The sequence below is a fragment of the Diabrotica undecimpunctata genome, chromosome 1 (genome assembly GCF_040954645.1).
Source record: "Diabrotica undecimpunctata isolate CICGRU chromosome 1, icDiaUnde3, whole genome shotgun sequence".
NCBI lineage: Eukaryota > Metazoa > Arthropoda > Insecta > Coleoptera > Chrysomelidae > Diabrotica > Diabrotica undecimpunctata.
In genome coordinates this window covers 13138052-13150502 of record NC_092803.1, presented here as the reverse complement: position 1 = coordinate 13150502, position 12451 = coordinate 13138052, and the positions used below count along the sequence as shown (strand labels likewise).

The following is a 12451-nucleotide window of genomic DNA, read 5'->3' as shown; positions in this document are numbered from 1 at the left end:
ATTTAAATGCCATGAAACATCAGATTGAGAAAAGGTGGGATAAACTTAAGCAGATGGGATCAAGTAGTATAAACAGCAAAGTTCCACAGATGGTTGTGAAACTACAGAGAGAAATAAAATGGGATTTTAGAATAAAATCGGAATAAATACATCAAAATATTATGTTTTTTTTTAAACAGGGTAGATTAGCAGCAAATTGCACTTTTCTAGATACACAGTACCACTTAAACTTTCACGAAGAATTTTCTTCGGTACGGCAAGACTTGGCAACAATGCTTCGAATGAAAGATCAAGAAAAACCAAAAACTGAAGCAAAATTGATCTTTCTACAAATATTTTCGGTTGTATATTTATGTGAAGTTAAAGAAGGCAAGTACATATTACCAAATAAGAACGAGGTATAGAACAAAAAACAGTGCCCTTTAGGAAAAACTTATTGGACAGAAAAGGGACAAAAATGTAAATGTATCTTGACCGAAGAAAGAACATATTTTGAGCAGCTAGAATAATTGCAGCAAGGAAAAAAAACACTGATTTTGGACGACAAGCCATAATGGTGGTAGTTTTTGGTAGAGAACTATTCTGGTAATCAAAGGTATACGTTTTTTTGATATCTTATTACACAAATACTGGATAAAAAGTATGCTTTACTAAAAAAATATGATCCCTTCGGATGAATTTCTCGTTTTCTCGGACCTTACCTATGGCGGATATTCGTATCTTGTAGGAGTCTTGTTTAAATAGTTGGGATATATGTTAGGCGGAACCACTCGCGTAGGTTTTGCGTCCAAGAGTTTCTTCGACCCGGACCTGCCCCTCCAACCACTTCTCTGGAGATTGAGTATGTAATTTCCTGTTGTTTACCCATTCTTTTCAGTACTTCTCTGTTCGTTTTAGAGTGTGTAGGTATGTGTTTTCTATATATCCACATTTCTAAGGCAGATATGTTTTAATTAATGATTCTGTCAGGGACCATTCTTCGACTCCATGTAGTAGAACTGGGAATACGTAATATTTGAAATATCCCTGCTTGTAAATATATTCTCCATCATAATAACGGATTGTGAATAGTAAATAAAAACAAAAGAAATATGTAAAAAAAAGCAAAAAAGCAATAAAGTGGTAAAAAAATTTTGACTTCATAAAAATTATATAATTAAAAATCGTTAGTATCTGTATAAAACTCGCCCATCTTTTATTTTAGGTAACTATTGTCACACATGCATACATAACATTTCTTTACAGGACTAGCAGCTTCACAATTAACAAAATAAAATATAGTAAATTAAACAAGAAGGACAGTATGCCATTTTAATAGGTGAATTTCATAAATTCCTTTTATGTACATTGATACAGATCCAATAGATGCCTTTGGCACTGGACAGTGTGGCTGTATTTATAAAATTTAGACATTTGCCAACCATTTTAGGACTATTTTTTCGGGGATGCACATATGTAAAGCGTGCGTGATGGTTTTTTTGGTGATCAAAATAAGAACCAGAGACTGCTAGATTTGCAACGTATATTTTTTAGGACACGATAATCTACGTCTATAATAAAATCAAGAAAGTATAAAATTTTCCTCTGCAAATTTTTTGTCTTTTGTGTGACCGATTTAAAATTTGATTGCGTTAAATTAACAATTTAATTTAATACAGTGATACAAGTGCCAAATCAATGTCTACGAGTATATACTAGACAATGTCTATATAGTAACATCCAAATCAATTACTACACATCTCATCAGGATCTACTCTTTATGTCAAGATTTATTTTTCTATTCACAAAATATAACAGTAGTTTTTCAACCAACTTATATAGTAGAAAGTGAAAACCAAATATTTTTGTAACTCCTGAAATTTTTTTATAGCGGGTAATGATATATTTTTTAAATATTTTAGCGCTTGCTATAGAAACAGGCAAAGGCCTAGGAACGCGTGAAGCTCTTTTTTCACTTAATATGCTGATACAAAGATGCCTGGACATCAATCAAGATATATACACATGTTTTATTGACTATTATAAAGCATTCAATAAAGTACGACATAAGCAATTAATGAATGCCCTGAAATCAAAGAAGATTGACTACAACGACCTCAGGATCATATCAAATTTATACTATAAACAGCGAGCAAAAGTACGTGTTAACGAACTGCTGTCAGAAGAAATTGAAATTAGACGTGGAGTGAGACAGGGATGCGTATTGTCGCCAATTCTTTTTAATGCCTACTCCGAAGAGATCCTAAAAAACGCTCTTGAGGGTGAAACAGCTGGAATAAAGGTAAATGGAGTTCCCATTAACAACATTAGATATGAGCACGACACTGTGAGCTTAGCCGAAAATATTGAAGATCTTCAGAGACTGGTGACCAGAATAGCGGAGTATGGAAAAGAGTACGGTCTAACAATGAACGTCAAGAAGACGAAATATATGAGAAAACTCAAAGAAATAACGAGAATCTTCCAATAAACGGAACCAACGTCGAACAAGTGGACAAATATGCATATCTGGGAACAATGATTACATTCGGGAGATCAAAATCAGAATAGAAAAGGCTAGAGCAAATTTCAATAAAATGAGAAGAGTGCTATGTACAAGGGATTTAAAATTGGAACTAAAAGTTAGGTTGGCGAGGTGCTATATTATTTCGACTTTGTTTTATGGAATGAAATCTTGGACCTTGAATGCGACATCAATGAAAAAACTGGAATCATTCGAGCTGTGGGTGTATAGACGAATTCTGAAAATATCTGAAAATTGGAATATCTCGGACATATTACACGTGGAGAGAAATACACCTTGCTCGAACTGATTATGCAGGGAAAGATCCAAAGAAAGAGAAGTATAGGGAGGCGTAGAATGTCATGGCTGCGCAGCCTGAGAGAGTGGTACGGATGTACATCAAATGAACTTTTCAGAGCAGCCGTCTCAAAAGTCCGAATAGCTATGATGATTGGCGACCTCCGGCGCGGAGATGGCACTTGAAGAAGATAGAAATATTGTTAATTTTTTCGAATACCATGTAAAACACAAGGAAATAACAAGTTTTCTAAGCAAAAAACCTAAGAAGATAGCGAATAGGCATACCCTAATGAATAGCAACAAGAAAAGATCTTAATCTTGCTAAGACTTGGGTGAAAAATCTTTTAAAAATATCATGTAATGATACTAGCGCAAAATAGTTAAAAAATGGGAGGTTTGGGCTGCCTTATAAAGGTAGTATCCTTTTTTAATATGGTGGCATCAAACGTAACAGAATGAAGATGGTTCCAAACACTGATTCTTACAAGGTAGTCAACTATCACTCATGGTTCCATGTGTCACGCCCTGATTGAATGACTCGATTGACTTAAAGACTTGCAGATAAGTGAGGCTAATCACACCTACACTGCAAAATCGATAAACATTTCTGGAATCGGTAGGTAGCGATTTTAGTACTAAAATGTGGCGTAAAAGAATTGATTCTGAATAGACACAGTATTGAATACTAGGAAGCAATACTGAAACACTTAGGTATATTGGCTCTTTATATTGAGATAGGGAATTCCCATTCCACTAGATTATTAATATCTGGTATTTACAATGATCTTGGCTGTATACAAACACAAATCTACTACTGAACAAACCACAAATATCGGAGACCACGATTCGGCAGTACAGATATGCCACAAACAAGACACAGGGGCTCTCAGGTCGTTAGCAAGGAAAACTATATGAAACTCATGAAAAAATTAAATGCAAATGATCACATTGAATGTTCTCTTCTTCTCTTTCTTTTTATAAGCAATTCTGCTTGTTCTTTGTTCATTCTGCGCGGTCATCCGATACTTCTTCTGCCGATTGGTGACTTATCTGTTGCTATTTTGATGACACGGGTTTCCCCCATTCTGCTTATGTGGTTATTTTATTCTTTTTTCTATTTAATGTCTTCACTTCTCTTTCGATCTCTCAGCGTATTTCCTGTAATTCTTCTCAGTACTATCATCTCTGCCGTTTCCAGTAGCCTTTGCGTTGTGGCTGTGTCGAGTCTTGTTTCTGAGGCATATGTCATTATTGGTCTTATACTGGCTTTATAAATTCTTGACTTCAGGCATCCTGCCCGACTCTCCTTCGCTGGACAGGGCAATTCCAAGGTATTTTATTTCCATTACTTGTTCAATACTGATGACATCAATTTCTACTTTACATCTGGTTGGTACTTTGCTGATTACTATTGTTTTAGTTTTCTGAGATGAGACTGTCTTATTCCGCTGCCTATTTCTATAGGTCTGTAAGTTGTCCATCTATTCTGACTTCCATTTTATTGTTTTGGTTGATGTTTTCAATAGTTTTTATAATATTTAAGGAAACGTCTCTATTTTATCTCTACATGGAATGTAAATCAATATTTGAGACAGAAAAAGTGCATAACACCATCAAATAAATGGGGATACTTAACAACTGCAAGTTGAGAGTTCCAGTGAAACTAAATGGCACAATTCAGGCGAAATAACAAATTGATTCAGCAAAAATATATTACTCTGGTATTAGCAAAAAGAAGTACTGAAATGGTGTAGGAATATTAAGATAAATGTCTCTTAAAATATGTAATTGGCTTCATTAATTAAACAGCTCAGTCAAAAATAAAATTAACTTATGAATTGGCACATTAGACACAACCAAACCTATAGACACCGCAATAGACACTCTATGCCAAAACTGGAAAGGAAGTAAAGAGAATTTTATTAAAAACTTCGTCTGGGACTTTAAGACAAAAGAAGTCAATAACTGCGAAGTCAATTCTTCAAGAGAAATAGTTTCTAATTCATGAGATCTTTAGTGACTTTTCGTGTGTAAATCAACCTTTTCAATTTATCCTTATATATACGTTCTAGTTTCTAAGCCCAATAGTCATGTGTTTGGATAAACTTATTTAAGAAAAAAACTGCGAAATACAAATTATGGAAGGTTGTGAGTTCCTTATGCAGCGACAAGCATAATTATTGTGGTACAGTGATTAAAAACAAAGAGATAATTCAATATTGGCAATAAAAATATACTTTATCAAAATTAGTTTAGAAGAAAACAATTTGATTATGATTTGTGACCTAATAAAAATAGAGAATTATATATTAGATACAAAAGTATGGAAAAGTATGCGGTGCACCAGTCCCGCATGAGTGGAAAGTATCATTCATATCATCTATACATAAGAAGGGAAGTAAACTGGACTGCTCAAACTATCGAGGTATATCAGTAACCAGTACCTTAAGTTGCCTATATGGAAGGATACTTCGAGACATTATCGAACAAGAATATAAGGAACAAGAAGAAGAGGAACAATCTGGCTTTAGAGCGGGAAGGAGCTGCACCGATAATGTGTTCGTTTTAAAACAAATAATAGAAAAAAGATCAAGTACCAATCAAGAAACCCACCTTATGTTTATAGACCTTCAGAAGGCCTATGATACTGTACCCGCTAAAAAGCTATAGGAAACAAACATTAACCACACAGTAATTAACGCCCTTAAACAGCTTTATGAAGGATCAACGTCGGGAATAAAAATTGGAAATAGACTTTCAAAAAAATTTCCTGTAAACAAGGGACTCCGGCAGGGGTGTTGCATATCCCCCACATTGTTTAAAATCTACGTGGCGAAAGCACTGTATCAGTGGAAAAGAAAGTGCAGAGGAATGGGCATTGACCTGGGAGAAACTTGCCTATATACCCTACAGTTTGCAGACGATCAAGTCCTTATAGCCAACGATAAAGAAGACCTGACATATATGGCCAGAAAACTACAGGAAGAATACAAGAAGTGGGGTTTAGAACTCAATACACAAAAAACAAAATATCTCCCAATAGGCGCAGAACTATCCAACATTCAGATGGACACAACCGAAATTGCATTCTGCACTGAATATACCTACCTAGGAATTGATTTCGACACCACAGGCACAGACAATAGGGAAATTAGAAAACGAATAACCCAGGCCCGTAGAACAATTGGATGCCTTAACGGAGTTCGTTGGAGCTCAGAAATTGGTAAAAGACGAAAATACAATATATATGAATCTCTCATAAAAACCAGCTTAACCTATGGTACAGAGACATGGAGACTAACAGAAAGCAATAAAAGAAAACTCGAAGCAACAGAAATGGATGTATTTAGACGATCACTTCGAATATCTAGAGCAGACAGAATTAGAAACGATGAAATAAGAAATCGGATGGGGGTAGATGGATCACTGGCAACAGACATAGAAAGGAAACAACTTATATGGTATGGCCATGTTCAAAGAATGCCAGAAACAAGACTACCAAAAATCGCCATGAAATGGATACCACCAAATCGTAAGAAACGAGGAAGACCAAAAAGAACATGGAAGGAGGGAATAACAAAGGCAATGAGCTCCCGAGACTTGACCGAAGAACAATGGAATGATAGAAATTCGTGGAAATTAGGCATCGGACAACGACGCAAGACGTTTTGAAACCGATATATATATGTATGTATAAGTATGGAAAAACAAAGTAAGCAAAAACTTGAAGGGGTAAAACAGAAAAAATCGAAGGACCAAAGTGCAGTAAATTCGAAAGAAAAATGAAGTACACATAAACCAAAATAGACAAACTTGGAATAAAAAATAGGAATAAATCACTAAATACACTGCAGGAAGTGGTTCCCGAAGCATATCCAAAAAAAACATAAAATCAGAATGTATTAGAGCCAGATATGAATCTAATATTTAATTTATAAAATTTGGCATATAATTCTTCTTTCTATTCCTTTGAATATCCTATCTAACTTTCTTTTAGTTGAAGAACCCGCTAAATTCAAGGAATATTTTCTAGACATCTAGTTCCTTAGTTCAAATTTCGCTTAAAGTTCGTCCTTTCATACGGATTTTGTAGATATCACACTCAAATATGTCCAAAAATTTTTCTCAGCACAAGATCATCTTCGTCTTTCACCAACATAGTCTATATTTCAAAAACGTAAGTCACAATTAGGTCTTATTAGAACATTGTACAGTTTTATTCTAATCTAGAATAAAAAATTTCGAAATGGGAATCAGAAATTAGGAAAATTAGACTATTTATTAAAATAGTACCTATATGAGACAAAAGCGATGATAGAAGAAAGATAGCGAACTAGAAAGAAACGAAAAAAGAGGAAAAGCATAAAGAAAAATATTCACGTCTACATTTTTCAAAAAAAATGGCGGATGACATTATTTAATTTTTAGTGTTGATTTGTCAAGAACAGATAAAATATAAAGAATTTAGGAAGTTGTTACACAAAACTGAAATTTTCGTAGTCCGAAATTATAATTTAATGTCTAATTTTTGTAAATAAAATGCCATCTAAAATCATCAAAGCAGAAAGCAGTCTCTGGATCTTACTACAGACTCAAATTCCTTTACTTAAACGAACAATTGCGTTATATTTTGAGTTATTTGTCGTTTTGATTAATTTTTTTATACGATTTAAAAGTTTATAATATCTGTATAAATACCTAGCATTGCATATTCAAAATATTTTCATAAAAGCAAGAAAATTTCGTTAATTTCTTTTTTTGTGCACTTTTTTTGTGCACGTTTTTTGTCACCTTTCGATAAATATTCTTTTTTCCTTAACTACATATAATAACAGTAATATTCAGTTTAATTATTTAATATCACGTAATAGTATAACCAGTTTCCTAATTGGACAGGGTTAGATATAGCCATGTTGAATTTTGGACACATGACAAATTTTTAAGATAACTAAATAAACTGACAATGAAACAACCTGAAGCCAAACCCGTCAAAAATGCAGGTATGTTTTTATTTTCATTTAAAAACATTAAGAAGCTGACATAAAGCTTAAATTTGGTCAAGAATTGGAGCACTAGCTAATACCAAATTACCTAGACGTGACCCTCGACAGATCCCTTTTTCCGACACTGCTCTAAATGAGACGGGACAATCATTACAGGATGCCCTACACCTACCCAGTCCCAAAAATTTACTACATCGCAGGAATGACTCCAACCAAGATTAAAAAAACTGTAGAAGCCGAGCAATCCAAACAAATCAAAGACCACCATTGCCCCATGCATGATCATGTCAAAAAACCCACCCGGCTGAAGTCAAGCTGTACACGAAAAAGCTGAGACCTCACTAAGCGAATGGAAGAGATATCTTTGGAGCCGACGCCATAACTTCTACCCGACCATACATCAAACTTAAATTGGCCGCGTAACGCAACTGGTGGTTTGAGGGTTCTGACTTTATTACCAAATCTATCCGCTAACCTATCAAAAGGGCAATTACCAAAAAAATGTCTAATAATTAATTGCAATTAATATCAAAAGAAACAAATATTAATTCATTATTGTTTTATGTAAGTTATTAAATTGTAGAATCCATAAAATAATATAATAAAAATGTACGTTTTAAAAGCTTTCTCTCTTTGTATTTGTAGCATATAACATATACATTATAAGGACGCGTATCAGCGTAAGGTTTGCGCGTATCAGCAAACTGAGCATATATAAAATAATTAAATTTACTATAAAGAATATCAAAAATCAGAATAAATACATATTTTCAAAAGGGGCTATTGGCGAGACGCCTTCTGTGGGGTAGTAGCTGTAGTACATAGCTAGCTGAAAGTTCAAAATGATCTGTAATTTTTCCTTGTCAACCCACATAAGATCTGTATCTGTAGAGTAGGGAGGGCGAGTTAAGTTTCACAGCACTTAGGCCACAATTGACCCATTGTGAATCCTCCCAGGGAGCTGTCACCCTTAGCTCATTGTCCATCCTGCCATTTCTAGGAAGGTGGACAAGTCACCAGGAGACATCTCTCTTATGTGAGCAGGTGTGGGCGAGGACTCGCCGAACGCGTACTCTCGTATTAACGATAACTCTGGGCATTCACATAGGACATGCTCTACAGTTTCGTCTTCTCGTTCACACTTCCTACATAGAGGTGTGTCTGCTAACCCCAGTGTGTGGTGGTGGTACTTCTTTGATGTTGACTCTTCAAGGTTACTTAGTGTTACCCTGGCAAGTTTACATCCTTTCCCTTCTTCCCATCTTTTTACGGTTTGCGTATAAGAGTGACATTTGACAATTTCTACGATTGTTGTAGTTGGCCAACCAAAAAGATCCCCAGGTCCTAAGAGTCTTAGGCCTGCCGCCTTCCTAGATAATTGGTCAGCAATGCGGTTGCCTTTATTCCTATTGTGTCCTTTAACCCACCTCAGGATGATAGTATTACTATACGAAGCTTGAGTTAGTGACTCGTGACACTCCATTACTAAACCTGATGTGACACGTGGTCTATTCAAGGTTAGTAGCGCTTGTCTGCTATCTGTGCAGATCATTATAGTTTTACCTGCTATACCTTTTTTGGTTATCTCTTTTGCGGCTATGGAGATACCAGTCAGTTCTGTCTGATTTACGCTGGCACCCGTTATATTTATGCAAGCCATCCGCTGAATATGGTACCCACATAAGATATTCGATGACGTACTTTTCTTCCTTGTCTTCTTCTTATGTTATTTTGCCCAAATTGCCTTTTTTTATCTTAATACACTTACCAAAATTCTGTGTTTAGGTCATTGCTCCAGTATTCAGTATAAGTATCTTTCCTCCACTTGTTCGTGGTTTTTGAGACTCCATTTTAAATACCCATGTATCATTTGGTTTTTCACTTTTTTTTTGTTTTATATGTATTGTGTTGTCATTTAGTTCTTTTAGTGCTTTTTCCTATTTTTACTCTTTTTCATGTTCCATGTATACTAACAACTAGAAGATATTTTTTATTAAACCATCTTGTAGTCCGTTTAATCACATGTGTTCTCATTGACAAATTCATCCTATTACGAAGCAGCTTTCTGGTACTGTGCGCGGGTTCTCTTTTTTAATCCTGGTTATTGTAATAACTTCGTCTGAGCTTAACCTGGCTCAAATTCGACGGTATGTAGTAAGTAATTGATTTCCAACGGTGATCAACAATTTATAATAAAATCTTAGCTCCCAGAGGGTTTATTAGCTATAGTAAATAAATATGTTACTGCATTAAATTACCAATACAAATTTCCTACAAGACAGTAATTACTATAATATAAAACCTAAAAACGCAATATTTTTCTTTATTTTTAGAAAATTTAACTTTTATTTAGTAAATAAATTATAATTTCCACAAGGAATCTACGTTCCTGTATTTGGCTGTATAGGTACCATATATTAAAAAAATTTATTAAAATCCTTTGTAAAAGGTATATATTTTTAAAAAACCCAAACGGGCTGTTTTAGACAAAACGTTTTCGGAATCCATTATTCCATCATCAGTGTCCTATAAAAAATTATAATTAATTTACTCAAAGGTCGCGTGATAAAAAATACCAATAAAATTTAACTAATATTATATACTTTGTTTGCCACAACTAAATTTGCTACCAAAGATTAAAACGATTTTGTCAATTCTGACATTTCTTTTATCATGGAGCATAAATTTACTAAGACAAATAGTTCCAATTTTAGGTCTTTTTCTCCAATTTAATTTCTACGTTTTTCTGTCGAGTTGATTTCCATGCTGTTAGGAGTCTTTAGACATTGTGCCTTGTATTTAATTTTTTTAATGTTTTTCAATTTCTATTGCTTTCCCGATTACACATTTGGTCCTATTTTTAATGCTAGCTAGCATGGTTATTTTAAAAGTTCTTTAAAAAATGTTTATAAGAAATAGTCACACCTACCAAGATTAAAATAAAAATTGATATTACAAAAAGCTTAAAGGAAGATATTATGGAGATCTTCACTTCCTTTATCTCTGAATATAAATGAAGGTGAAACATAATATAAAACCTAAAAAAGCCCCTGGTTTGTTTCCTCTCCAGCAAATTATCAAAAACGTTTCCTGAAGCAGCAATAAAAGATCGAATGAAGGCATCAATCAGACGTAATTTTCTCTAAAAGAGACATTGAATTCATGATGATAATAAAGTAAGTAACAAGAAGTAAGTAACAAGTAAGATTGAGCTTTATTTATGTTAAGTTAGACCAGGACCATCCTTTTGGTCTCCTTGTAGAAATTGGTTGAAAGCCTAATTGTAAAAATATTAAGGCCCCCAAAAAAACAACACTAATAAGAAAAAGTCATTTCGCTGTGGATTACATCACAGATTAGTAGAATGTTGACTGGAAGAAAGGTATATCAATGAAATATTACCAAAACTAGCAACTAAAGTAGATAAAGATGTATAGAGGCAATACTTAACAAAGAATTAAATATATGTCCTCAATTATTGTCAATTAAAATAATTACGTGCATTACTATTATCTCTTCTTTTACTCTTCTTCTCTTACCTCTACTATTCCATGGAGGCTTTTAAAACTCCATTCATTTCTTATACTATTATGGTTCCATTATGTATAGTAAGGGTAAAATTGATTTGAAATAATGCAATGCTAGATATTGTTGAGGTTCCAACACAAAAAAGTGGTTACGTTAATAAAAGAAGAAATTACATATAACAAATTCTATTTACACTCGCTCATAATAAATATATCGCTCTATATACAATATTGAAACGCATTTCTGGCACAACAAAAAAATATAAAATCACAATTAAAAAAAATGTCAACTTGTTTCACTCTTCCACAACTAAGACGACCTAAGGAATCGTCCAAGGAACTGTCGAGTCGCCTCATCACGCCAGACCTGAATCCACGTGAGTTCTTCGCTTGGAGTCTGATCTTTGTACTCCGTGATCAGGAGTAGACTTCAGAATATCCGGTTGGCTCTGGTTCGCTATGGTCTGGCTTATGATCGACTGGTTCACTACGGATTGGTTCACAGAAACCATGGTGCCTCTACTGAGTGTGCCCAAAAGGGGTGTGCCTGGGTTATTGATTAACAAGTTCATATAGTCCGCGATGAGTAAAGTCAGCTCAAGTATTTTGGGTTTGCTTAGTGAGAATATTAGTTTTTGTGATGGTACTTGGTCGTTCTGGGTGACGACTAGCATAAAGTCCTCCTGACAGCCTCCGAACGTTAGGACGTTCGTGTAGGGGTACTTCATTCGTTGCTGCATTGTTGCTAGGTCCAGAACAGTTATGGCGTCTTCGTTCACTGCCAGCCAGATCATGGGTGAGTCTTGCTGACGCAGTCTTGCCTAAAACAAATTGAGGTTATTGAAGAAGTCAATGAAGCATATAAAACAAAACGTTTGTCTACGATTAGGTAAAAATAACAAATAACGAATTAAGAATTCGATAAAGAATTCCAAAAATACCGTGCGATTGAATGCTAAATGGTAAATCATCGGTTGCAGATTCGCTATATAAAGGGTTTACGATGCACATGGAATACCTAACAAGATCGCAAAAAGTAAATTACTCTACAGAAGAAGTTTCTTGTTCTTCGACTTATATCGTCGTAAATTTATCGTAGGTACCTTGTTTAAATCAAT

At 34.5% G+C, this 12451-nt stretch overlaps 1 protein-coding gene across 8 annotated transcripts in view; it reads right to left on the bottom strand.

Annotated features, from left to right (window-relative positions):
• Positions 1 to 11503: 11503 nt before the first annotated feature.
• The window catches only part of LOC140444830 (uncharacterized protein CG43867-like), a 265897-nt gene continuing 264949 nt past the window's right edge, over positions 11504 to 12451 (bottom strand). For all 8 annotated transcript variants that reach the window (XM_072536550.1, XM_072536552.1, XM_072536551.1 and 5 more), the window contains one exon: positions 11504 to 12154. In XM_072536550.1, the coding sequence (XP_072392651.1) occupies positions 11690 to 12154 (465 nt within the window). In that variant the 3' untranslated portion in view covers positions 11504 to 11689. The remainder of the gene's footprint in view (positions 12155 to 12451) is intronic.